Raw genomic sequence first — 26,940 nt, forward strand, 5'->3', positions numbered from 1 at the left:
CAGACCATAATAGAAGAATAAATCTCTCCCTAGTTCCAATCTAGCTCAGCACAATGAGCACTCTTGGGGGAGAGAATGCAAGCTAACTTTTGAGCAGAAAGCATTCATTGGATGTTCCACATAGGCTAGTTTTGATTTTGGAAAATAATTCAGGAATTATTGTAAGAGATGGGGGCAGGGGGCAGGAATTATTGTAAGAGGGGAGGAGGCAGGATATGAGGCCGGCTGTCTGCATCATGCCAGCATAATACAGCGCTGTATGAATATGGTCTGACCAGATGGTCTAATTAAATCCTAAATGACTCGTGGGGTAAATGGTAGGCAGGTCAAAGCAAAAGCTACTGGCTTTGTGCAGAGGGTATTTTCGCTTCCCCGGTGAAAATATTAACAGCATCCCATTGGAAAAGCAATGACTAGGAAAGGTACTGAATAGGAAAGTGCGTGCTGCTCCTGTCCCCTTCACTAGGGCCGAGAAACCCTCAGAGGAGCTGAACTTACCAGGTAGCACAATGCAGATGCACAGCCCCTCAGTTCCGGGGGGCGCTGCAGTAGTAACAGCGAATGTGAAGACACGCTCCACACATGCACCCTCCCCCAAACTCCAGGCCCTAAAACGATTTAAGAGCTGAAGCGGGGAAGCTGTTCAAGACCCGCACCTTAGTGTATCCCTGTAAGGGCCATGGAAACGCGGGGAAGCAGACGAGGGGTGCCCGGCACCGCGGCACGTCCCGCCCGTGCGGCCCCGGAGGGCGGGCGGCCGCCATCAGCTCCCGCGGTCCCGCCCCCCGCCCGCAGAGCCCGGGCGGGATGGCGGCGGCGCGGGGTCGGGTGCTCTGTCTCTTCGACGTGGACGGGACCCTGACGCCGGCCCGGCAGGTAGCGAGGCGCGGGGGCGCGGGACTCTGGGGGGCGAGGCCAGCGAGGCGGAGCTCGTCCCGCCGGCTGCGGCCTCACCCGCTGCTTCCCCGCCAGAAAATCGAGCCGGAGGTGGACGCGTTCCTGCGGGAACTTCGGGAGAGGGTGCACATCGGCGTGGTGGGAGGCTCCGACTATGCCAAGATAGCTGAGCAGCTGGGGGAAGGGGACGAAGGTGAGCGCGGCGGACGAGGTCTCCCGGGGGTCACCTGTGCCCTAAATCCAACTCCAAGGCTGCCCTTGGGGTGGCTGGCCGTGCCCAGACGGGAGCTGCTGCTTGGCTCCCTCTCCCCGTGTGTGGAGGGCAGGCAGGGATGCTCCAATCCATGCTGCCGGCTCCAGCGTCAGTTTTGTACGAGCTACCTCAGAGCTCTGACAGCTTCACGCCTCACAGGCAATTTTCGCCTCCCTGCTGCTCCGCGGTGGGGTCCCCGCGGGTTCCTCGTCACGTTCCAATGGGCGCATGGGGTAGAGTAAGGAGCGGGAGGGCAAGGGGGCAGCGCCTGCCTCCCCCACCGTGTTCTCCTTCTCCGGCATGGATGACAAGCGCCTCTGGGCTCCAAGCTCTGCCTCCCACTTCGTTAGCGGAGGGAGGCCGAGAAATTCCCGGCTGAGGCTGATTGCTGAGTCGCCAGTGCTGCGTGTCTGGGTTGCAGGAGGAGCTGGAGTTAGATAACCAGTAACTACATCACCCCAGCAGCCTGGCAGTGGGGAGGGCACAGCAGAGAGCAGAGTAGCACGTATGTAGTTGAAAGCCAAACATTTGTGAGCCTTTATCTTAGTCCTGCAACTGATTCAGCCCGTGACCTCAGTCAGGTCGTTTCCCCCTGCATGCGTCACCTCCCCACCCGTGAGCAGAAGATAATCTCCTCATCCACTTTGCGGAAAGCAATGAGCGTAGGATGGCCAGTGGCCCTTTGCAGAGCACAGGAGCTGTGGAAAGCACAGTACTAAGGAAGCAAGAAGATGGCTCACTCAGTCCTGATCCCAGTCCTTTTTGCCCCTTTTCCCTGGCAGTAGTAATGTTTCCTCTTTTTTTCTTCCCCTCTTAGTTATTGATAAGTTTGACTACGTCTTCGCAGAGAACGGCACAGTGCAATACAAGAATGGGCAGCTGGTCTCCAAACAGGTAAGTTCAGCTCCCTTTGTAGCCATGGCTCTCCTGCCCTGTGCACCGTGGGGAGCAGTGCCTGCCCTACCCAGGCAGATGGGCAGCTTCTTCTCCCCAGTTGATACCTCTTCCAGGTGGGCTTCATGGGAAGTCAAGCATCGTCACTTGTCCTTCTCTTTTGGCAGGCCATTCAGGACCACTTGGGGGAGGAGCTGCTGCAGGATCTGATCAATTTCTGTCTCAACTACATGGCGCTGCTGAAGCTGCCCAAGAAACGGTAACGGCTCAAGCGTATACAAGTAGAAGTCATGACACTGATTTCTATGGAGCTGAGCTCCAGATCTCTCCTAAGAAGAGCTGATCTACAGAGTTTGTCTTGCTCCAGGTTTTATCTTAGCATCCAGAGGCACTGTGTAGGATCACTGTCTCCCTGAGCTGGGCACCTTGGGCAAATAATGGAGGAGTGTGTTTGCTCTGAAGAGTCTGCACAATGTTTTAGCATAATGCCTGCTCTTTTGCCCCTTGAATTTTCCTCCCTGGGAAGCAGGGTGCAGCCACCGTGTGTATCTCATTTAGGACAATGGTACCAGCTTGTTACTGGTCAGGGCATCAGGCTTCACTAGTAGTATATGTTTCCAAGCAGGCAAACAATGGATCTTAAGATGGGAAGTCCAGCCCCTGAACACAAGTTTTCACACTGTTTCTAAGCCAGTGTTGCTGGCTGGCCCTGCTCTGCTCCCTACCCTGTGTTCTTCTCTGCTCTTCCCCTTGAGATCCAGCAGCCAGAGGGTGAGCTAGGTTGGTACACCTCTGCTGAAGGAAAACCAGGCCACTACCAGGACAAGAGAGGTTAGTCTTCCACTGGATCAGCTCACTCTTAGCACAGAAAGAAAGAGAACTGATGGCATGGGGGTGGAAGAGGGGAGCAGGAGGGTCTTTTTCAGACGCAGCCTGCAGTTAAACCAGCCTGGTTGCAGGGTCAAACCTCACCTCAGACCACAGTTTCAAGAACACATGAGCCACCCAGGGCTTTTGGGGGCAGCAGCTCTGCACCCCCCTTGCCATGGCTGATTTTTTTTCCTGCTCTCCCCCTGTGTTTGTACAGTGAACACGAGCAGGTGAAATGAATCTGGTAGAAGTTGCTAAACTGTGATCTAGATTAGTTGTTTGATATGAGTCACCACGTGGCAGTACAAGGACCAGTGAGGGGGGCTAGGGTGGCTCCTTCCAACAGGACTGCTGGCAGAACAGGCCCCCGAAAGCACGGGCTGGGACCCAGAACGCTCAAGGCTGTTTGGTTGCCTCATTGCTGTCTGGTTACCCAACAGCCTTGATGGAGTTTCAGCTCACAAGTAGCTCTGTGAATTTAACCTTATGGGATTTCAGCGAAGCAAGGACTTTAACCCACATCTCCTGAGTCCTGGCCTGGGGTATGAGCCACCAAACCCAGGTGCCACAGAGATGCTGCAGGCATGGTTGCCTGTGTGTCCATTCCATGATGTTCCTCACTGTGTTCCTCTCCCCCAGAGAGGAGGGGGAGAGCTTTTCCTCCAGACTCAGGGTGGTAAGCACTTTATCACAGAGAAAGAGCAGGCAGGGCTGGGAGGGACAATAAGCTATGGGGTCCTCAGCTGGACACAGGAGGGGATGTCCCTCTCCAGCACATGAATTTAAATCTATTTTCACACTGGCAGGGCTGCCATCCCCTGTTGTTTCTGCCCCACCAGTGCTAGTATAGCTGTCTGACCCCTCAATAAACAAACAATAGTAGCTGGGTTTTTACCAGAGACAAAAGAAGGGAGCAGTTTTCTGCCAGCTCAGTGCTTTCAACCACCCCACCGAGGAAGCCGAGAAGTGACCCCAGCACAAGGTGAGGGTGGCAAGCAGGAACTGGATCCTGTCTGTGCAGGCTTAGATAAGAGCTGCAGTCAAAGGTGCAGGGGTCAAGAGGGAGATACAAAGACCCTGATTTGTGTCCCTTGAGGAGTCCCTGATTGCTCCTCAGCCTGCTGCCAGAGTTACAGTGACCTGGGCCATCCCACTGCCCCAAGGTACTGCCAGCTTCACCCAGCCCTCACAGCATTTCTTAAGAGCCTCATGGGGTAGAGGTGCCACGGCCTCATCAGGCAGCTGGTCCAGGCCAGGCAATAGCTGTCCTTGCAGTTATCACAACATTAGAAAATGTTATCTGTCATCTCCCCTAAGCTCGTTGCTTCCAGCCTATCCCCAGGGCACAGAGGGACTGTTTATTTCTCTTCTCTCACAGTCTCTTTTTATAAAACTTTGAGCTCCCTGGGACCTTAAGCAGTTGTTGGTGCCTGATCGGTGCCTGTTGTGAAGCACTCAGGAGTGGGCATGGCTTCTCTCCTCCTGCATGTTCTTGCAGAGCCTCACTAAGCAGCCATTCTCCTGGAAAGGTTGTTTTTCTCTCCCTGCCCCAGTAACCTTGTGCCTTTGCCCACCCACAGAGGGACCTTCATTGAGTTTCGCAATGGAATGTTGAACATCTCCCCCATTGGTCGGAGCTGCACCCCAGAGGAGCGAATCGAGTTCTCAGAGCTGGACAAGGTACAAGGGCCAGACCTGGGCTCAGCCTCCCCTTGGCTGGTTTTGCACGACCCCAGATCTCAGGTCTTACGTCCTCCCCCGCCTTCCCAAGGAGAAGGGAGGTTCAGCTTCAAGCGTATGCAACAAGGGGGAGACAGGACTGGGAGCCAGGAAGCCCAAGGGAAGACACAGATGAATGGAAGAAACTTGATTTCATTAGGGACCACCAATGCAAGGGGGTGGCCAGCAGGATCCCCTGTGCTGTGGGAGAGCCCCAGGGAATGAGGCAGTTATTTAACAGTGTGTTTCCTCATTTACAGTATCCAAAGATGGTCCAGCAGCTGTGTTCTCTCTCCCACTTCCCTAGCCCAAACAGAGCTGGAACTAATGGGCTTTCCAAATTGGGAGGGCCATGGCAGATCTGCTGGGCAGGTCTCTAGAGGATTTGGCCCATGCTCATAACTAGTTTCTGCCTGGGGAAGCTTTCTAGGGGTTGAGGGACCAGCTGGTCTTTGCAAGATTTTTTAAGCAAAACCGGAGGCTTTGGGTTATGAACTGGGCTGTGGGAAACTGAAGCAGTTGCATTTCGTTGCCAAGGAGGATCTGGGATCTGCTCCTCCCGGTGGAGTGAGCTGGTGGCCTGCTTGAACACTGGGCAGGACTGGTGGAAGCTGGCTAAACGGCATGGCACTGGGGCCCAGTGCAGGTGGGGAGGGCAGCAGACAGGTTATGCTGGTTTCTGGGAGATTGTCAACATCTAATTATTCCAACCCTCTTTTCTTCCCTTCCTCCTTATCCTCCACAGAAAGAGCGGATACGGGAGAAGTTTGTGGCAGCCTTGCAGAGGGAATTTGCTGGCAAAGGCCTGCGTTTCTCTCGAGGTGAGCAGGGAGGGCTTCCTTGGTTTTGCCTTCATCATGTTTCCCATAAAATTCTGTGAAAGGGAGCAGGAATCCCATCTGTTCCCTCTGAGTGTCTGGAAACCCTGGGAAGAGCAGAAGGAGATTTTAGTCCTGGAGAGCTGCCACAGGGGAGTCACGTTTGCATCCATGACGTCTGCATCCATGCAGAGAGTAAGCCATGCTACAGACTTCCCTCCCTGGGAATCGGCCAGACAGACAGGTTTCTATCCTGTGACATTATCCCTGCCTTAATCTCAGCTAGTGGAGCCCACTGCTGCCCAATGGATCTATTCTGGCTCAAACATCAGCAGCAGAGCAGCCAGCAGAGCCCCAGGCACAAGCACTCTTCTCTAGGAATGGGACAGGAGACTAATGCACGTCTTGGCTCTGGGGTTTTCTTGGGACAGTTAGGTGCAAGGGAAACATCTTTCTTCCTGGAGGGAGAGCTGACAAGGAGGGAGATTGCAGCTCCCTGCCATGGGCTTTTGTAGGGCCGCTTCTTGGGATGCTTCTGACAGCCAGCTTACCAAAGGTACAGAGCTGAAGGAGGGGCTTGAGCAATCCTGGGTGTCTAGCCAGGACAGGAAGAAAAATGTGAGGGTGTGTAAGTTGTGGGGGTGATGCTGGAAGAGGGTCCTCTTCAGGGGTGTGAGATAAGAAGGTTCCATGTGGCAGCCCAGCCAGAGGGCAAGGGGGTGGTAAGGCTGAGGCAGTGGGTGACACTCCAGGCCCTCTGATCCTCCAAGAGCTTTTCTCTCAGAGCCTTCGCTTGCCTTCAGCATCCCGCCAGAGGCATCCTGTGCTGCCCACAGCGCTGGCACACACCGTTTGTCAGAGCAGAGAAAGACAAGGTCCCTGCTGCTGTGTGCCCTGTGAGAGCTGGACAATGGGCCTTTCTCTTGGGCTTTGGGAAGCTGCCACAAAGAGCCCAGGCCTGTTGTATAAAAACATGAAGGGGAGCTGTGGGCCCCTCGCTCCTCCACAAAGAAAATGTGGGGTGTCTCAGGTCAGGCATCTGAAAAAAGGGCAGGCAGAAACTTAACTCTTCTGCCAGGCTGGCTCCATGTGCCTTCTGGCTGTGGAGGATTCAAGGCCCAGAGGTGGTGGGAGGTCTCCCTGCAGACCCCTAGGTCTCTGCTCTACCTAGGGGAGTAACAGTGCTGGCCGGTTCACACCACCTCAATACCCTTTGATTTCTTACCTGCTCCAGCTGACATCAGGAGCCCCTTCCTGCTGCCCAGCTCTGTTTCGAGGGCTAGAATGCAGTGAAAAGCAGTGCTTTTTACAGGTAAATGGCTTTGGATGCAAAAAAAAGAGGATGTCACCAAGTTTAGCTCCTGCTCTAATGCTGGATCCTGCTGTAAGCCTCCCCTGAGCTCATAGGGCATTTGCTCCCACCCTTATCACAGTGCCCTGTCCAGTTTCTCTGCTGCAAGGTGGACATATAGGCTCCATCCCCATCTTCTCAGGAGGCTTGGTTCAGGATCCCCAAACCAACAGGGACACTCCAAACAGCTGGGAAGGGGAGGTGCATGGCATCAGGACTTGCATGTTTGAGCAAGCTGGGGTATCAGTGCCTCTTCTTCAGCAGGAACTGACCCTGTGATTATCTGTCTATTCACTCTCTTCCTTAGAGAGGTAGGATTATAATTTAAGAAGGAGAGTGTGAAACTCCAGGATTTCTCATGCCTACTCCAGTAGGTTGCCTGGAGAAGACAAGCTGACTGGCAGGAGGTCACACATACCAGCTCAAATCCCTGTACCTCTGGATCTGACTGAGACCTAAGCATACATGTGCCCTAAGTTGCAGGCTTTATTTTGGGAAGAGCATGTCTCCTGTCTTGGTGCTGGGACAAGGGTCTCTCTGCAGCCTTTGGACACAGTGTGGCACTTGAGAGGATGGGGAAGGTGCTGCCTCCAAGCACCCCCAAAAAGCAGCAAAGTGCTGGGGTAAACTCTGCCTGGTGTAAGAGCAAGGGCTGGGAAGTTTGTTAACCCTTGGTGGCTGTGGGTGTCCATGTCCATATACATGTTCTCTGGGAAAGCTCCCTTGCCACTGTGTATGTTGGTCACATGTGACTTGGTGCCTCTCCAGATGTTGGCAACCCTCACTAAACTCTTGTGTCAAGAAGTCACAGGTCAGGGTCGTGCCCTTATTATGTCAGCGGGTTGGTGGTACCTTCACGGCAAGGTCCTTGGTCCTTGATCAGTGTGCAGAGAGAGCATGCAGGAGACCCCAGTCCCTGCACAGTTAAGGAGCATCAGAAGAGTGGTTTTAGAAGGGCCAGTGATGTCTAGCAGGAGCCTAGGAGAGAGTTTGGTGCCAGTCTCCAAGGTCATTGTCCCCTGTTGGGACACAGAATGTGCTGGTGCTATCTGCAAGGCGTGACCCAAAATCTCCCCCCAAAAGATGCCTTTTGTGGGAAGAACCCTCTGGTTCCTGCTTGCCTGCAGGGAATCTGTGCTAATGTCACCCCAGTCATGCTGATGTCACTGCAGCCTGTTGCCATAGGAACAGCCTCTGCCACTATCCTAGCCATGTACCAAGAGGAACACCAAGGCAGAGCTGGTGTTTGTGGCTGCTGTTTGAGGTGGGGGCTCTCCCCAGACATCCAGCTGCCAGCAACATTGCCTGATGCCCTCTCTTCTCCTGGCAGGTGGCATGATCAGCTTTGACGTCTTCCCAGAGGGCTGGGACAAGCGCTACTGCCTCAACGTGCTCGATGACGAGAGATTTGACACCATCCACTTCTTTGGGAACGAGACAACCCCTGTGAGTACGCCCCACTCTCCCCACGCATGGCTGCTTTCTCTCCTGCTGCTCCATCATGGGTCCCATGGTCCCACTGGTGCCAACACAGACCTTTAGTGGTGTGAGGGGAGAAGATGCTGCCCTGTGCGGTGGGTTTGCGATGCTCTCGTGATGGCTCTGCTGGCTCATGAGGAAATCACCTTGGATTCACTATGCTGGGAAGCAGGTCCACCTCAGCATTGCTTCCCTTGCCCCAGCAGCCTCAGGAGGGCAGCAGCCACTGCTGTGGCCTGCATGACCCTGAACACAAGCCCCCAGCACTTAGGAGAGGACTCCTCAACAGCAGGATTAGCTTCACTTTCCCTTTAGAGCAGTGGAGGATGATGCTTCCTTACTGCTGTAGATCAGCTTGATAATCCACTCAGCTCTTCCCAGATGCTGGCAGCTCCTGCTCCCCAAATGTGCCCATCCCACCTTCTGCTAGCCGCTCCACAGGCAGGGCAGGGGTTAACCCAGGCTCCTGGACAAGCTTTGCAGATCTGGGACCTTCCCCATCTTTTCTATGCTCCTCCCCTGGCACTGAAGAGGGAGACAGGAGGGAGGGAGCAGAGCTCCCAGCCCAGCCTCTTCTGCCCCCATGGGCCAGCAAAGCCTTGCCTGCCCCTGCCCACCAAGTCCCTGCCTGCCCAGCCTCTGGCTCCCAGCCCAGCTTCCCATGGGACAGAGCAAAATGTGGATTCATGGATGAGGTTGTTCTGGCAAGACCCTGCTAATGCTGTCGCTATTTTCTATTCCCCTGCAGGGAGGGAACGATTATGAAATCTATGATGATCCCCGCACTGTAGGACACAGTGTCCAGTCCCCCCAGGACACAGTCCAGCGATGCCGCGAAATCTTCTTTCCAGAAAGAGCAAATGAGTGCTGACTGCCCAGTCCCTGCAGCCCTGCCCCAGTCCCACTCTCTCCCCCCACCAGGAAAAGCACCTTCATTTGAGGAATCTGCTCAGGGTAGACCAAAAAAACACTTGACAGAGCTGGTCAGGATGTAACACGTGAGTGTGGGTGGGTGGCAGGAGGGGGCCTTGGCTGAGCAGCCCCTCAGTGCTCCCCGTGTGTGGCTGGGGGTCACCAGGCCCTCGTTGCCTCCAGGGAAATTTCTCTCTTGACAGTTCAGCTGCGGTGGGCAGTGATGCAGATGCTTTTGTGGTCAGAAAGCATTTGAAAGGGCCAAAGAGTGAGTGTATGTCCATCCTGCACTCCCTTTCCTCTCCTCTTCTCTCCTTTTCCATGCACTTTCTTGTAACACTTGTGCATGAGGGAACATGTGGCTCACCTTCCTCTCCCCCTTGCACCTTGGCCAGAGAGGCTGGGGCTGCTGAGGCTCGAGGCATTCACCAGAACTGCTCTGAGGCAGGAGGCCAGGAAGGCTGTTTGCTCCAAGCCTGTGGTAGGAAGGAGTAGCTGAGATCCCAGCTTGTTGCACCATTATGCTTTCTAATGGAGAGGTCCCCCTGTCCTTCCCATCAGTGCCACAGTGTGCCAGTCCCTCCCTGCAGATGACCTGGGAACAACAGCTTTAACATGGCTGAGCTGCTGCTCTGAGCTTTGCTCGGATGCATAAAGAAACCAATTCTTCTCTTTAGCTTACAGAAAACACCTAGGGTTTATTTCCTATATTATTCCCTATTTTCAAGTCAGACCTGGAGAATCTTGGCACTTCATGCTATGGAACAGTTTGGGGTAGAAGGATTTCCAGTGGTCTTCCCACTAATGTATCCACTGGGCATCACAGAATCACAGAATTGTTAGGGTTGGAAGGGTCCTCTGGAAATCATCTAGTCCAACCCTCCTGCCAAGGCACGGTCACCTTGAGCAGGTGACAGGAATGTGTCCAGGTGGGTTTTGAATGTCTTCAGAAAGGGAGACTCCCCAGTCTCCCCGGGCAGCCTGTTCCAGTGCTTAGCCACCCTCGATGTAAACAAGTTCTTCCTCATGTTGAAGTGGAGCCTCGTGTTTTAGTTTATGGCCATTGCTCATCATCCTGTCGGTGGGCACCACCAAAGAGAACCTGGCACCATCCTCTTGGCACCTGCCTTTGAGATGTTTATATACATTAATGAGATCCTCACGCAGTCTTCTCTTCTCTGGACTAAACAGGCCCAGCTCCCACAGTCCTCATAAGAGAAATGTGTCCTTATAAAACCTTACCCAGGGCATTCATAACAGACCAAGTCTTCTTCCCTCCCCAGTGCTCAGCTTTCCATCCTGCTGCCAGAGGCATTTTAAGCAGGGGTCAACACTGGTTGACCCGAAACACCTGGTTCATAGAGCTACTGGAGGTACCTGCTCAGCAGTGTCCTCCAAGCTTGCTCTTCCCCCCATCTCATCCCACACACCCAGTTTACAAGCTCACCTTTAGGGAGACAGGATGTCCAGTGCAATTGTCATATGTCCTGTTCCTCTCCCTGGATCTTTGTGGGTTGCAAACCCACATCTTTCCTTCAGCCTTTGACCTTCTCCCTCACATTGTTATTTTATTCCCAGCAGTTGCATTGTGGTGTGTGGCCACAATGGTGACACTTGTCACAACTTGGTGCTCAAAAGGAGCTCAGGGATCCCCTCCATGGAGATGTCCTGCTTGTAGCTCCCCAAGGTACACAGATCTGGTGTTTGTGGACTTGGAGAATGTTGGAGGTTTCTGCAAACCCTCTCTCATTGTTCCCCAGGAACCTTTCTTACCCCATCCCTGCTGGTTATGGCACTGCCCCGTCTCTTGGTCCTGTTTTCTCTCCCGTGTTCCTAGTTTCCTCATTGTGGCTCTCCATTTTCCACTGGCAGCTGGACTGCAGAGAGGAGTTTCTCAGCTGGCTACCGCCACCTAGGCAAGGCACCACCATCCTCCTCAGGCGAGAGACACTGGTGCTTTTAGACCCAGGGCATGGCTCCCACATTGGAGCCTTGGCACTGCTGCCTGGCCACAGGAGCAGGGATACTGCATGACCAGTGCTGGTGAGATGCTGTCTCCTTCACTTGACTGCACCTCCTAACTACAACACATCCGATCTCTGATGCAGCACATTTGTATGAGCACAGCAGTCTGCCCAGCATCCAGAAATACTCAGCAAATCCACAAATTCCTCTTTCTACCCAGGGAAGATTTCTGTGTGGGAGAAGAGGACCTGTTGGAGAAGCTTGTATGCAGGATACCCTTTTCACAGGTCACATGTTTTGGCCCTCCACTGCAACCTTCATGGAGGAATTGTGTTTTGTGATTCCTTCCTCTCTGTTTCACTGTGGATCAGGTTATGTGTGAGTCTTGGGGAGTTTATTTTTCCTGTGAGTCTATTCATAGCCAGCAGGACCTCTAGTGAGCTTGGTGATGAGTGAGGGTGATGAGTGAGCAGGGTCTGGCCTTGACAGTGTGGGGCACTCTGGTGGCCTTAGGGGCTGAGGTGACTTGCACCTTTGAAGTGAAGGGCATTTCCTGCCTGTCCCTGAGACCCCTTTGCCATGATGCTCCTCTCATGGTGGGTGCCCACACCCCTCATGGGGGTTTCTCCCAAGGACATGAGCAAGCAGACGTGGCAGGCCCCATGCCTGGGACTGTCTTGGTGTATGGATCCATATCAGTGTGAGATGGGCAGCTCCTGTCTGGCTGATGACAACTGTTAAATGAGAAATATATTTAAATAGATAGATATGTATATTAAAAAATTAAAATCAATCCTATTAAAGCCACAACACGCAGCAGCTGGAGGCAGTGTGTGCTTTGTGCTGGGCTGTGCTGGGTGAAAGGCAGCCAGACAACATGCAAGACACTTCAAAGTCCCCACAGCAATGGGGGACCAGCCCCACTCCTGGTCACCCCTCAGAGTGAGCAGCAGCCTCCTGTCCCAGGCCCACAGTGTGGAGCATCTCCAGCACCCTCGGGGACATACTGTGGGAGAGTCCTTTCTGATGTCTGGATAAATTCCTGGGTGCTCCAGGTACTTTACCTGAGAGAGTCACTGTGACACATGCACACAGGACAAAGAGCCGGGATGGGCAGGGCTCATGGGAAAGTCACTTTTAATGGTTTATTGCCAATGTTACAAAGGTTGACACATGGTCAGACAGGCGGGAACCACACCAGAGTTTGTAAAAACACCAACAAGTCTAGGGTTTTAGTTTATTTCAAAAAAAAAAAAAAAAAAAAAAAAATCCAGCAGTTTGCCTTGGCCAAGCTGACTGCATGTCCTGGGGATGCCTGGAGCCTGAGCCAGAGTTGCCACAGCCTCTGGGAGAGCCAGGCTTTGGGTTGGCAGTGAGGTGGGCTGGAGGGTCCTGGGGTAATCCCCACACCAGCATGGATGGTCCTTTCAAATCCACAGGGCCCAGCTGTCCTGTGTGGCACCAGCCTTGCTCTGCTCCTTTCCCCACTTAGCCCTGTCGCCAACAGAGGCAGCAAAAAAAGTGCCAAACACCCCTCTCCATCTATGCTGAGCACCAGCAGTGTCAGCAGCTCCTGCTGGCATGGTGTTCCAGGAGCTGCCTATCCCCTCCTGCCCTGCTCAGGGGGACCTGGTGGCACCCCACTGTCCCCAACCCTGCTTTGAACCCCTTAAGATGCTGGTAATTCCTGGAGCATGAGCACTGTTTCCCTGGGCTAAGCTCGAGAGCAGCCCAGTGCATGTTGTCCCTGTCCCAGTGCCCTCTGCCCTGTCACTCCCTAGGGCTGTGGGAGCCCACCTGGCCAGGGTATGGCAGAAAAGACCAAAACCAAAGTTTGTGCTTTGTATACAAGACCCTGCCTACACCGAGGGGCTGGGGAGGAGGTGGCTGTGCTCGCCCCATGGCTGAGGCTGCTCAGACCCCTCAGCCCCTCACCGCCCCAGCAAGCTACAGACATGCACACACGCACACACACACACGCACACGTGGGAAGGGGGTCCCCAGGGGGCCGGGGGGCAAGAGAAGGAGGAGAAAGTGTCTGTCTCCCCAAAACCCTGTCAGCACTGAGCCAAGAAAAGTGCATTACTGCCCAGCAGCAGTGGGGAGCACAGAGGTGCCAAGTGCCCCATGCCCAGGTTCAGCCCCTCAGGCACAGCAGCAAGTGCCCCGGGTGACCTGCCAGCACCTGTCTGCCTCTTAAAACCAAATTTTTGCTTTCTGTAAACCAGTCACCTCCCCGTGGCACCGCTGACCTGAGATCTTGTGATGGAGGGATGTGGCTCAGGTGGGTGCTGTGAGCTGCCAGCGATGGGGATGGGTCTCAGCCACCCAGACCCCGCACAGTGATATGCCACCCCACACCACCCTGTTTTGTCCCTGCGCCAGGGCATGTCCCACTGCTGCTGTCCCACTGTGGACTGAGTGGGGTGCCCATATTGCCAGAGTGGAGTTCAGGAGGGTGAGCTGAGCCACCCAGCCTCTCCCCACCCCCTCCTGCTCTCAGTACCTGCTTCAGCCCAGTAGAGCTGGAGGGCTGGGGTATAGGACTGGTTCCTCTATTCCCCATGGCCTCTGGAGCAAGGAATGGAACATGGGGCTCGGTGCTGCCCCTGGAGTTGGGGGACAGTCAGGGAGGGCTCTGCTTCCCCTGTCCCCCTCGACAGACACTTACAAACACACACAGAGAAAGGAAACCGTAACCTTATAAAAGACACTGAACGCAAACGCCTGCATGTTTGGGGGCAGCCCCAGCCCCGCCGCCGCCTCGGCTCCCCCCACATCCCTTGTTAGCGGCTGGGCAGGCTTGCTCCATGGGGCTGAGTGGCTGGCGGCCCTCCTGGGCGCCTAGGAGCCGATGATCTGGCCAGACCATGTCTCGTGCTTCGTGTGGGGCGCCAGGTTGGTGAGGACCACCTCCACTGCCTGGAACTTCTGGTTCTTGGGAGGAATGGGGCAGACCTTGTACGTCACCTCATCCCCCTCCACTGGGACATACTCTCCCTCGATGCTGCAGGAGAGGAAAGGAGAGGTGGTGGTGGTGCTGGTGCTGCAGCCAAGAGATGGACCCCTGCCCCAGACCACCCAGAATAAAGGAAGGCACCTGACCCACCAGCTGTGCCTTGGAAAAGAAAACCCACTGGTGATGGAGGGTACAGGACAAGCAGAGACCCATGTCCACCCCATGGAGACCCCAGCCCACAAGTCTTCAGCTCCATGCAGATGGCATGGCTTCCCTGGGGTCTTCCAGCACTGCAAAGCCCTGGGACTTACTCAGACACATGCACGAAAATGTCCTCAGTGCCATTCTCTGGGGTGATAAACCCATGGCCCTGGGAGCGAGAGAACTGCTTGCAGACGCCCTTGAAGATGGGGCCAGCAGAGGCACGCGCTGTCCTACAGGAGGAAAGAGAAGATTTTTCACTGGTGGCACTTGCCCAGGTGGAGGCACAAGGCGAGATTTTTGCTATGAACACGACGGTTCCAGGCCGAGTGCATGGCACCCACCCACAGCACTCTGGGCAGGGGTGTGCAGCAATGCTGGGCACCGCAGTGGCAAAGTGCACCAGGTGCAAAGGGTTCTGCAGGCACTGCAGGTGACCATGGCTCAACTGGACATTCCCCAACCCGCCAGGTACTTACGCCGAGTAGGTCCTGGTCCTCTTGGTGGGGAGGGGGCTGGGCAGGTCCCGTAGCAGGAGGTTGCCCCGCTCCCAGATGCGGCTGCCCTCCCGCTGGAAGGGGAAGGTGGGCCACACCGGTGACTTGGGGGAGTGCAGGGGTGGCACTGCCGGCGGGGCGCTGGGGTCCGATGACATGGCGGGGTCGGTGGGCTCCTCCGTTTTGGGATCGGGCAGGTGGGCAGCAGGAGAAAGGATGCCCAGGCGTGTGGGCCTACTGCTGGTGACCTGGGGAGCAAAAGGGGCTGGGGGTTACAGGGCCTTCTGTGAGGCTTTTGGCACAATTTGCTGCCAGGAATTGTCCCTCGGCTCCCAGCCATTTGTGGGAGCAGGGAGCTCCCACATGCTGCCAGCCTTCAGCGTTGGACACCAACCTCCAGCGCCGGGAATTTCCCCAGGAAGCCTGTCCCAGCTTGGAGTCACCTGGGATGTTCCAGAAAATCAATCCCAAGGGAAAAACCAGGTTTGTTCAACCTTTCAATTGCCAGGATAATCCCACATATTTAAGGTGAAGTCACTAAAAAGCACACCCTGGAAAAAGAAGCAGTGGAGCATGGGCTGCCACAGGCAAGGACCATTTTGGGAAGGATGCCCATGCAGTGCCAGCATGCCTGGGCCTCCAGTCCCACACCCTGAGAACTTCCCCCATCCTGAGATTTCTGATAAAAAAAGTGAAGAAAAAAGGCTGAGACAACAGGTCAGTACATCAAGGTCAGGGGTCTGAGATCTCAGCATAGGAGGTTGCTTCAGCCCCACTGGATTTAGGATACAACCCCAACCCCAGCCAGCAGCTGCTGTCCATCCAGGCACATTCCTACAGGAAGAAGGAACACCAGGAGACTGTAGTGAGGCTGCCAGCAACCCTCATGCCCCTCAGGCACCTCAGTCCAGCCACTACACAAGCACAACCTCCAACTGCTGCCATCATCAGGCTCCAGTTTCTGAAGGCATCATGCCATTCTCAAGGAGTTAAAACCCTAAGGTGCAGAAACCCTGCAGATGGAGCAATCACAATTGTGGACACTCTTGTCCTTGCTGAAGCACCCCAGCATGATATTGGAGGGGCTGTGCATTTTTAAGTCTCCCAGATGCTCTGATGTGTGATCAGCACTGCTGCCACTTGCTCAGAAAGACCTTGCTCTGTTGATTTTTATTCCAGTCAGTTGCTGCATCTGACACTGGTGCCTCTGTTCCAGGGTGCCCCACGCCAGTGGTTGCTTGAGGGCACCTCTGTTTGGGTGCACTGGGTGGGGGCTCATCCATTTCCATTGCTCCTCGGGCTCAGGAGTTTCCATCACCTGGAGCTGAGGAGCCCAATATCCCATATATCCCATCCCCTTCCCCAGCAACCCCATTAGCCCTTTTCCACCCCACTGGGGCATGCAGCACCTTTTGGGACAACACCTGCACACACCAGGAAACACAGAGAATATTTAATTTCTTTTCTTACTCACCGTGGCCTTTTGAGACACGAAGGCCCTGGGGGGATGCACAAAAGGGGGTCACCTCCACTCTGAAATTAGCAGGCACCAAGGACATGGGAAAAGATTTCTAGAGCAGCTGAAGTGTCAAGGAGGGACCAGGCAATTCCTGTTCCCCTCACCCTCCTCCACCTTCTTCCTCTGCCAGGGGCTGTGCCTGCCACTGGGCCCCCACAGCTGCCAGTCCAGCTTGGATTCTGCCATGGGGTGCTGTCCATATGGGCCTCAGCTTCCTAACAGCTACCCCCTCTCAGCCCTGAAGAGCTTCACCCCCGGGCCCAGGCAGTAAGGGCCACACTAGAGTCCTACTCCAAGGCAGAAGCCACCACGTTCCTCCTGCCCTCTGAGACAACTTCAGTTGTGGCTGCAAACCCCTCCAAACCGTCTTTCCCTTTGCTGGCTCCCCACCCACCCCCACACCAAACCCTTCCTTGTGCTTCAATGGCTCCTCTCCTCCATGCAGCAACTGGCTGCATGCCATGCCATGCCTTTGCTCCCATCCCACCCCACACAGGGGCTGCTCATCTTCTGCTTCCATGCCCAGGTTCAGCATCTATTTCCCCCAAACCCTGGCTCAGCATCTCCTTCTCCCGTTCCCATTCCCAGGCTCACATCTCCTTCCTCCATGCCTAAGGAGCTCAGCAAGGCTCAGGGAGCACTCAAGCGAGACACCCCAAAGACAGACCAGACACCAAACTGCTTCACAGCTTCCATCTGTGCCCCCATTTGACCACCCTGCCTGTGCTGGTGAGCAGCCTGGCCACTTTAGGGCAGCAAAAAGTGATGTGATCCCCATGCATTTCTGCAGGGTTTGTCACTTTCCCAGAAGGTGTTAGAATTGGAGGAGTGGGAGGATTTGAGGGAAATGGCCCTCAGTTCTCTGCCACATCATGAGGCTGTCACTATGAAAATGGCCTCACCATGGTGCACCTCCTCTGTGCGGCTTTCTCTGACAGAGGAGGCCTTTCCATCCCCCCACCAGTTTAGGGACAATGGAGCGTATTTAACCTGAATAAGGATGCTTGGAGCAAACTATTAGTATGCTGAAGGAGTTGGTTGGCATCCACAAGGGGCTGGAAAAATGGAAGTTTCCCAGAGGCAAAATTAAAATAAGGGAATGTGCATTTGGGGGAGCTTGCAGGGACAAAACAGTGTGCACTGGTGAAATGGCAACCAAGAATGGGTTTGCCCCAGGTTCACCTGTGGGACCAGCACAGGCCCAGGTGCCCAGGAAGGCTCCCTGTTTTGTAGGACGAATGGTGGTGAAGAATGGGAGCTTGCTGGGCACTGCTGAGGAGGCAGACATTCTGCTCCTGAGAGCTGAAGGAGCAGCAGAGGGTGCCCTCCTGGGCTGCTGTTTGCCCCCAGGAGCTGAGCTTGCTCCTTGTGGGAGAAAAAGTGAGGTGCAATCCCCTACAGGCACTCTGAGGGCTCTCTGGATGGCCCATGGGGATGTTGGAGGGCAGCACTAGTGTAGGGTGGCAGCTCACTGGGGTAAACACTGGGACAGAGCACAGCAAGGCTGTAGGATCCCCATCCTTAGCGGATGCACTGCCTGGACATGTCACGGAGCTGCCTGCTCTATCTCCTGCTTGGAGAAGGGGCTGGAGCAGAGATCCCTGTTCTGGAGCCAGGCCAAGGCCGTCTCACTCAGCCAGCAGCAGTCAGCCCCTCTTCAGGACATGGATCAAGCATCCCAGATTTGTTGGTCAGCCTTGGTGCCCAGCAGCTGAATTCTTGGCTTTGGCAGTGCTGGTGAAGCTGAGATTGCTTTGAAGGTGAGCTTTGGCACATGGGGGACTCCAGGGCTGTATCCTACCTCCCACTTCATTTAAATCCCTGCTGCAAACAAAGGGACCAAGGAAATTAAACTCGGGGCAAAAGCAGGCTGAAAGAAGAGTGGGAACACAAGCATACCTTCACCAATGTCTCCTCCCCTCCCCGCCCAGATGCAGATCAGGGAAAACCTCTGCTGTCCTCCTTCCCTCCCTGCTCTCCACCCCACCATCCTCTTCCCAGTCATTTCTCCACAATGCAGCTCCAGCAGGAGACAAGGAGGGAGGGAGTACCTCGGCACAAGAGGCATTTTCACCCTCTCCTCAATCTCCTGTGGTCACAGTAATCTCTGCTGAGGATGAGAGCATCTCTCCCCACCTCAGGTCTCTCCCGGCCTGGCTGACACCACCCCACAACACTCTGTCCACCCCACGCACGTATATAGTGCAGGGACGAAATCCGGGTCACTTGAGGAAGCAAGTGGAGAGACTGCAGCAGCCCGGCTCTGCCGCGGGGCATGGGAAGCCTTTCCAGAGTAACCACCCTCCACTGCCACTGCTGGACCTCCACCTCGCTCCTCCCTGTCTCCTCTTGGTGGCTTTGCTCCGAGGGTCTCCCGGGGTGACAGTCCTCCGAGGCAAGGAGGCAAGTGGCTGCAAGCCCAGGGCTTCCTGAAAGGATGCTCTCTGTAAAAAACACCTCCTTCCCTATCCACTTTCTCTCCTCCCCCCCCAAAAAAATCTCAAAGCCAAACCCCAGAGCCCTCTGGTGACAGAGTCTTCTTTGGCAGCAGAAGCCAGCTTTGCTTTTATATTTTTTGGAGGACAGGCTCCTGAACAAACGGAGCTGACAGTCAGGAGCCCTTGCAGGCGGAGGCAGGATACCCAGGCCAATTAAGGCAGACAAGCAATAGACACATCAGCTTTTATCTCAAGATCCAAGTACCCCATTCATCAGCAGCGACTGAAAGGTCTGCGGTTTATCAAATAAAATCACTGTCTCTCTCCCCTTCTTTAAAGCCAAACACATTGACTTGGGTGCTGGCTGTGACCTTGTTTAACTAAACAGCCTTTCAAGGCCCCCTAGAAGTGGGGAAAGAGCCTTTTGAAGAAGCAGCAGCCTCTGTCTGCCACTCCCCGTTCATTAGTGGCAGCGAAAAAACCCCCCTCACGCTCCCTCGCCCGGGCGGGGGAATACATATTTAATTAGCTTAATCGCCCTCGGTGAGAAGGCCCTCCCGTGCGGCGTTTCTTTGTGCTCCTTCCCATCCGCTGGAGCCCCCGGGATGCCCAGGATGGATTGGCGGATGGGTGGCCGCTTTGCTGGCGGCCCTCACGCTCCGGCTCTGGACATCACCCCTCGGCTGGCCAGACCGTCGCCTTTCTGGGTAATTCCCTTTCACGGCGCCGCTTCTCTTTGTAAATCCCCAGCTCGGATGCTGCCTGCCACCACACTCGGCTCTCCCGAGTGCCAGTGCTTCCCCCGCCCCAGCCAAGGAGCTGGGGGTTATTTTCCCTCTGCTGCCTTTTGCAGCAATCTCCTGCACGGGCTCTTTCATGCCACTCTCCATCACGTTTTCTCCATCCCTTGTGACTGCCAATGGTCTCAGTTCAGGAGTCAGGTTTACTACCCCTCTAAACCTGCCCCAGTAGAAAAAAAAAAGGTCTATGTATGTCAAAAAGACACCCCATCTCCACTGCCAGCTGCCAGCCGCCATCTCCTCACCCCGTGGAGCACAGAAAGCAATGCTCTGGCCCGCTGCCATTCTTGGGGAGGCTGATGCCCCCCCAGACTTAGCTTGTCTAGACACAGGCTGAAACAGAGAAGAGCTACACCCCTCCAGACGCATGAGCGTGTCCCCAGAGATCAATGCAAAACGAAAAATACAATTTTTCGGCTGCTGGGCATATTCACCTGCCGAGGGACCCAACAACAACACGGTGACCAGCAGAGATCCCAGGGGGGCTGCCATGAAGGGCAGGGACCAGCTGGGGAACCACGATGGTTCCAGGCAGGGGTTTCTGTGAGCAGGGCCACTGCAACACTGGCTGGGCTATGTTTCTCCATCCTTCCTTCCTCAGAGAAGGCTCACAGCCTTGGTGTCTGGCAGATTTTTATAAATGCTGTCTCTGTCTGATGCTAATGAAAGCCTCTCAGCTCCCCCCTCTCCCGTTTTTGGTCACCAGATCATGTTAAGAGTTAAATACCAAGCAAAGCAATTTTCTCACCTATCCTGCCTATTACAAACCCCTTTGATGAGACAAATTACTATAGGAAAAATAAAACTAGGCAGTTTTTGGGCAATGCACACTGACAGCATCTCCTCCCCAGCTAAGCCAATCACACTCCCAACTCCAGAGATCTTTGCTGAGATAGTCTTGCCTGTGATACAGCCTGCTTAGCGCTAAAATATGAATGTCACCTTTATGGATTGATTATAAAAAGCTCCCTTAGTCAGTGCTGGGCTGCCCAGTTCTCAGAGAGGCCATGAGGGAAAGCAAGCAGGCTGACAAATGCAAAGGAGAAGCAAAGGGAGAAACCATCATGGAGGCTTGATTTACCTTTTAAGCACGTATGCATAATCATCATTCCCAAATACGAAATTTGTGAGATTTGTTTACTTTCTTTTGATGGTTTTTAATTTTTTTTTAATTAGCATGGCATCTGTTCAAAGACATGGCACAGACATCTTCGTCTGTGTCCTTCCTTCCTCCTTTGTGGATCTAACTTGCCATCGGCAGGAACAGTGCAGCCAGTCCAAAGAAATCCCAATTCCAGCCCCTATCACTATCAGCCTACTTTAATAAGTCAGATTTTTCACAAATTGCCTCCCGCTCACCCGGCAATCCGAGAGCTGGATCCCAGTTGAGCTCAGCCCTCCGTGGCAAAGCCCTGGATTATTTGCCCCCAAGCTAAAGCAGACGTGCAACATTGCCGCCGCCACCCCCAGGGGAGTTATTGTTCCTGAGGCTGGTGGGGAATAACCAAACCGGAGGGAAGTCACGCTTCATCCTCGCACCTCTCCACTGTCAAAAGGAAAAAGCAGGTTTCAAAGAAAAAGGTGGTCCGTGAAGTTTAATCTCCAGCTACAATAGCCCTGGCGCGCTGCATGGCCATTGTGCCTCCCCTTACTCACCTCCTTAGCAGCGACGGGCTCCCTGGAGCTGCGCTCTGCAGAGCATCGGTGCTCGGAGGGGCCGGACGCTCCTCCGCTACCTTGCGAGGAGCAGCGGTCTCGCCTGCAGCCCGGCTCCGGGGGGCTTTCTCGGCTGGCTGCCTGCCGACTGATGGATCTGCGCTATCTGATGTGTGGATGATGTGCGCCTCGAACACACACGCATCCGCACGCCTTCCCTGACGTCAGGGCCGGGCCAGGGGGAGCGGGCAGGTGGGAGGGATCAGCTTGGTCATTTCTGAGCTAGCTAGGCTTAAAGGAGAAAGTCTGTATGGGGGGCCGGAGGTGACGAGGGTCGGCCCCGGGGGGACTGCATCGCTCCGGTTGCGCAAAGTGACGCACATCGGTGGCACAGCCGGACGCAGTGGGGCAGACCCACAGGCTGTAGGGACAGCAAGGTGGGGTGCACTGCAGGCAGGGATGCAGACAGGGTCCCTCACAATGGGTGAAATCTCTCCTCTGTCACCCCAAGTCTCACTGGTGCCTGTAGCCGCTCTTCCCGCCTGCCCAAGCACCCCTGGGTACTAGTCACCGCCGGTGCAGTAGGAGAGAGCAAGAGGCACAAGAGCTGCAGACCCACCTTTACTGCCCCATTCCCTCCGGGCTCACAGCGAGCCATCACAAACCCATGTGCTTTCTAAGGGTCTCATTTCTGTCAGTGCACTGTGCCAAAAGATCTTTCCTTTCTGTTTTCCCCTGTGTTTGTGTGACCATGTTCAGGGGAGCCACCTCTGCGGGCAGAGACCATGCCCTAAGCTGGCCTGAGACTTTCTCAGTCGGGGTGTAGGGCAGTGGCACAAGGGCAGAATCGTTTGCTGATTCCATTGGGGAATAGGGTGAGGAGTAATGGGGTTTAAATTACAAAGAGTAAGATTGATGTTAGACATTAGGAAACACTTTCTAACAGAACAGACAGTTAATTACTCAAGTAGATTGCCTGGCCAAGCATCAGGGTCTCCATCATTGGAGGCTGGGAAGAACAGGCTGGGTAGGCATAACTCAGGGGGGATTTAGATGATATCAGCCTCATTTTGGAGTAGAAAGGTAGTGAATATCAGCACTTTACCAAGCAAATCCCTGTAATCCTGGAATAAAATTTACAACCCCGAACAACCATGGTGCAGTACCAGTGCTGCAGGGAGCTGTTATGGGCATCCTGTGACATGGGGTAGCTGCAGGTTGCTTTTGTTTCCTTAAACTCTTTCCTTGATACCTTCTAAGTAGCTGAACATGGTGATGTTGTTCCAGAAACAACCCTCAGGGCTGCAGGGTGGTGCACAAGTTGTGTGGGAACCACGAGGCATGGCACAGAGTCAGGAGAGAGGGTTACAACTGCTCCACCTGGCTATATCCATGCATCCATGCATCCATCCATCCATGCATCCATCCATCCATCCATCCATGCATCCATCCATCCATCCATCCATCCATCCCAGTCCTGAGTGTTGATATGGGGCTGTCCCAAGAGCTTTGACAGAGGGATGAGATCACAAAGCACTTGTCTCTCTCTCCTGTCAATGAATTATAAAGAGAAAAGCTCCACGGGCAGCAGAGAACAGCCCATAGCAAGGCCACCAAGAAGCACTGAAACTCCAAGTCCCAGTGGGTTCTGCCATTGCCCATCATGCTATGTTTGTGGCTTTTCAAGTAGTTTCCAGGACAGAACAAGAGCCACATTCATGCCCTACAGACACCACAAGTCTTACCTCTCCAGTCTACTCTTCAGAACTTTGCAAAAGAAGGGGAGGAGGCCCCAGCCAGTTCTCAGTCTCCCCTCTGAGTTTCTCCTGAGATGGCTTCTCCTTTCTTGAGGGACAACTTTGGCTCTCCCACATAAAGGCTCTTGATGGAAAATGCACAGGCACTTGAAGTACATTTGGCTGGAAGGTGACTCTGGGCATGTGCTGCAGCGGAGGAGGCAGAGAGTCTAAAGCAGGCATGCTTTAAAAATGATAAAAGGAGAAGAGGGGAAGCTTTGATCAAATAGAGAGTGGGGGTGCCAGAGATGCCTGCAGAGATGGAAGCAAAGGCAGGAGCGAGGAGGACTTTTTATGTGAGAAGATACATAATTCCTTTGGAGTCAATCAAACAAGGGCTAGAACTGTTGAGATGCAAATTACCACTCACCTCCCCTAGCATCCCTGAGCCAGTTTTCTCCAAGAGCCATGGGCATGTGGGGACAGAGGAGATCTTAAACCAAGTAATTTGGGGGCTCCTTTCATTTTCATCAAAGGTTCCAATCCTTCAGGTAACTTCAAATATTATTTTCCAGTTTTCCTGTACAATCAAGAGAATGAGAAATGTATGGTATTTTCTCTTAGGGACAGAAAAACTCTTCTGCAACCCCTGGATTCCAGCAGCTAAAGCTTCAAAAAAAAAAAAAAAAAAAAAAAAAACAACAAAAAAAAAAAGCACCCAACCCAGCAACAGAGAACCATGTTCTGAAATACTGGAAAAGCCCCAATACTGCTGAGAGAGAGTCTAGAGACTTTATGGCTATGTGTAAAAAGGTATGTACAGGCATTGTGGATTTCTGGGTATTCACCATGTCAGTACTACTGGGAGGAGACAACTCAGCAAAACAAAGCTGTTCACATCATCTCCAACAGCCAGACACTTCAGCAGCAGCAATAAATATAGTGTAACTCTGAGCACTACCATTAGCTGAGGCAACACCCATATTTTACAGAGCATAATTTGGCTTTTTTTTATATTTCTACATTGAAGACAGCACTTATGAAATATGGAATTCCTCCAGGGATAAAACCTAGGTGGGAACAGCGCAACATTTGTCATGCGTAGACAGCCCAGGCATGCACCACTTGGGATTGGGGAGGGGCTACCTGAAGAAAGTGAGACTGGAAATCATTTCTCACAGCCTGGGATGTTACTGGTGGAGGCTGAAACACTGACATCCAGACTCGGCTCTGGGGTGATTGTAGCTTGGTACCAGAGGCAGTGAAGGTCCCAGGTGACAGGGGACACTGCCATCACCATTTCTCTGCACACATTTCAATTCAGTTTCCCCAGCATGAAATCAAAGTACCTGCAAGTTTCAGCAAAACACACAGCTGCACAGAGAAGAGGAATGTTATTGTCTTTACTGAGGAGTGGCCCACAGCATTCAGTCCTTGTTGGCAATCAGAGAACTGATATAGGAGAGAGATTCTGCCCATCTTGCTTGGTGTCAAGTACTTCATAGCACATGAAAGACCTCACTCATAGGACCCAAGACAGCATGAAGCAAGGCCTTGCAGACCTGCTGCTCACACAGCTGTTTTTTTGGGGGCTGTGGATAAGGCTGAAGGGAGATGTGACTGCTCTGTATTGGGCACCCAAAAGCCCCCAATGGGGCACAGCTATTAGAAGCATGGAAAATATTAGCTCAAGAACGGGCTAGGAATGCTGATATAGAAGCATGATATGCTGATAGAAGCATGATATGACTGTCCAAATCCACTTCTCTCCATCTCCCATGTTCTCCCAGGTATTTCAGTCTAGTATTCCCTGAGCTTATGCCCCTACTTAACCCTACAGTTCTTATATACAGTTCTTATATACAGAGTAATCACCTTGCCAAAACCAACAGTGCCTAAGTTCTCTCTCCTTTTATGATACCAAAGCTATTTCCTGCCCTGCTGTCAGGACAGGGTTGAGAACAATTTGCTCTTCTGAGCGAAGTAGCTACAGACACCTGCAAAAGCTGCACTAGGTAAAGGTCAAACCTTGCATTGCCAGACCTACATGAGGCCAGGACAGAACAGCAAGGGATGCAGCATGTGTGCCAGCAAAACTGTGCTGTGCTGAGATTAGCACAGCCGTGACTGGATTGCAGGAAAAAGGAGCCTTTGTAAGGCTCCCTGAAGTAGGACAAGAAAAGCAAGAAACGCTGGGGATTTGGGTTGAGGTGTTCTGATAGAGTGGTGTCTGCTGTGCTTGCAGCGGAGCTCCTTGCTGAGACAGTAGATGCTGCTCCAAGCAAAATGCTGTTCTTCCCAGGTGACAGGGGAAATCTTGTTTCTGGGCCCGCTATTTAATACTAACATGCCAAACATGGGCAGACCAGCCACGTTTATTTAAAAAAAAAAACAACATCCCCACAACCTAATAGACCCTGATGAAACAGAGTAAGTGAGAAGAAATCAACACCTCCTTATCCAAGATGGGTACCTTCTTAATGAGGCCTAACCAGGGTATTTCCAACCTTGTTTCCCCCTCCCTTTCCCAGACAGCTCAACATTTAATGATTTCTTACCTAAACTGCTCGTTACTGTCCCACCACGCGCTGCTGGGGAGCATGGGGGATGACACACTTAGCCTTAGCATCAAAGCCATGATGCTGACAGTGCAGTTTTCACTGTCAGCCAGGGAATGTTTGGTTTTTCTGGCGGATCTTTTTTTAAGCACACTTCAAACAACCTCCTTTCATTTTCCCTGACAAACCTTAGACGTTAGCACACCCCCTTGTTTTCTGCCATCCCTCATGCTGCTTCTCCCTCACACTGATTCCCTCACTGCAGAACACACCGAGGCCTCAAAAAATATGCAATGGGGGTTGGTTTCTCTTTGGCAATTAACACTCACAAATTATTCCAGCTCTGTATGGTGGCAGTTTGTCCCTGAAAAGAACCTTGACCTAAGCATTGGGCAGACACAGCTGTGAGGGACTTCCAGGCGCAAAGAGGATTATAAACCCGCCCAGCTTTGCTGGAGATGTGGGCAAACAGCTGAAGAAATGGCAGAGACTTTCATCTTTGGGCTCCTGAGTGCAAGAGAGACATGGAGCTCCTGCAGCGGGTCCAGCAGAGGGCAACAAGGATAATCGGGGGACTGGAGATCCTCTCTTCCGAGGAAAGGCTGAGGGAGCTGGGCCTGTTCAGGCTTGGGAAGACTGAGAGGGGACCTCATCAATGTGTATCAGTACATGAAGGGTGCCAAGAGGCTGGAGCCAGGCTCTTCCCGGTGGTGCCAAGCAATAGCACAGCAAGCAGTGGGGCAGAAACTGGTGCACAGGAAGCTCCACCTGACCGTGAACAAGGACAATTTCACTGTGCAGGTGCCCGGCCACTGGAACAGATCGCCCAGAGAGGCTGTGGAGTCTCCCTCACTGGAGAGGGAGCGCAAGAACCCTCCGGATGCGATTCCTGTGCCGTGTGCTTTGGGATGAACACCATATCAAAATGGCTGGAAAACACTTTCTAACACAATCTGAAACATTAGAAAGCAGGCATTCTTTATCTACATAGGACACATAGAAGACTGTCTCTGAAAATTTCTATTCTCTATGTTATTTATCAACCCTGCTTGAGCAGGGAGGTTGGACCCGATGCCCCACCGTGGTCCCTTCCTATCTGACCTGTTCCGTGCTTTTGTGATCTTTGCTGCCTTATCTGGATTGAAGTTTACGAAAATGATAAATTAAACCAGAATAATCGCAGTTGAGAATTGTTCTAGCTGCGGCACGGGAGAAAGCGCCCAGAGACCCACCTGCCAGAGGTGGAGGGGAAAGAGAGCACTACACAGCATCCCTGCAAAGGACGCCCGGGTGCTGAGCCCCTTTCCACGTCTATATTGGCCAAAACCAGCTCACGCCGGGGATCACCGCATCCTTCCCCGCTCCGGTGACAGCGGGGCCGAACCCAGCCCGGCCCCGCCCCGCCCGAGGAGGGACAA

General features: G+C 53.5%; 2 protein-coding genes across 6 annotated transcripts; one reads left to right on the plus strand and one right to left on the minus strand.

Moving 5' to 3' along the window:
• The first annotated feature begins 214 nt into the window (after positions 1-214).
• PMM1 (phosphomannomutase 1) lies at positions 215-10,903 on the plus strand. The gene is made up of 8 exons (XM_053977743.1): positions 215-876; positions 973-1,090; positions 1,968-2,044; positions 2,212-2,303; positions 4,495-4,594; positions 5,379-5,454; positions 8,133-8,248; positions 9,030-10,903. The coding sequence occupies exons 1-8, from the start codon at positions 808-810 to the stop codon at positions 9,150-9,152; spliced, it is 771 nt and encodes a 256-aa protein (XP_053833718.1). The 5' UTR covers positions 215-807; the 3' UTR covers positions 9,153-10,903.
• Positions 10,904-12,278: 1,375 nt separating this feature from the next.
• On the minus strand, positions 12,279-26,915 carry CSDC2 (cold shock domain containing C2). Of its 5 annotated transcripts, XM_053977745.1 has the most exons (6): positions 26,755-26,915; positions 23,395-23,544; positions 22,974-23,171; positions 14,798-15,063; positions 14,429-14,551; positions 12,279-14,165 (listed from the first exon to the last, which is right to left on the minus strand). In XM_053977745.1, exons 4-6 carry the CDS (start codon positions 14,971-14,973, stop codon positions 14,003-14,005), a joined length of 462 nt encoding a protein of 153 aa, XP_053833720.1. In that variant the 5' UTR covers positions 14,974-15,063; positions 22,974-23,171; positions 23,395-23,544; positions 26,755-26,915; the 3' UTR covers positions 12,279-14,002. The 5 variants fall into 5 exon arrangements, with proteins under 5 accessions (XP_053833720.1, XP_053833719.1, XP_053833722.1 ...); XM_053977744.1 differs by lacking the exon at positions 22,974-23,171; XM_053977747.1 differs by lacking the exons at positions 23,395-23,544; positions 26,755-26,915 and having other exon boundaries at positions 22,974-23,304.
• Between the last annotated feature and the right edge of the window lie 25 nt (positions 26,916-26,940).

Source organism: Vidua macroura, chromosome 5 (genome assembly GCF_024509145.1).
Source record: "Vidua macroura isolate BioBank_ID:100142 chromosome 5, ASM2450914v1, whole genome shotgun sequence".
NCBI classification, from domain to species: Eukaryota; Metazoa; Chordata; class Aves; order Passeriformes; family Viduidae; genus Vidua; species Vidua macroura.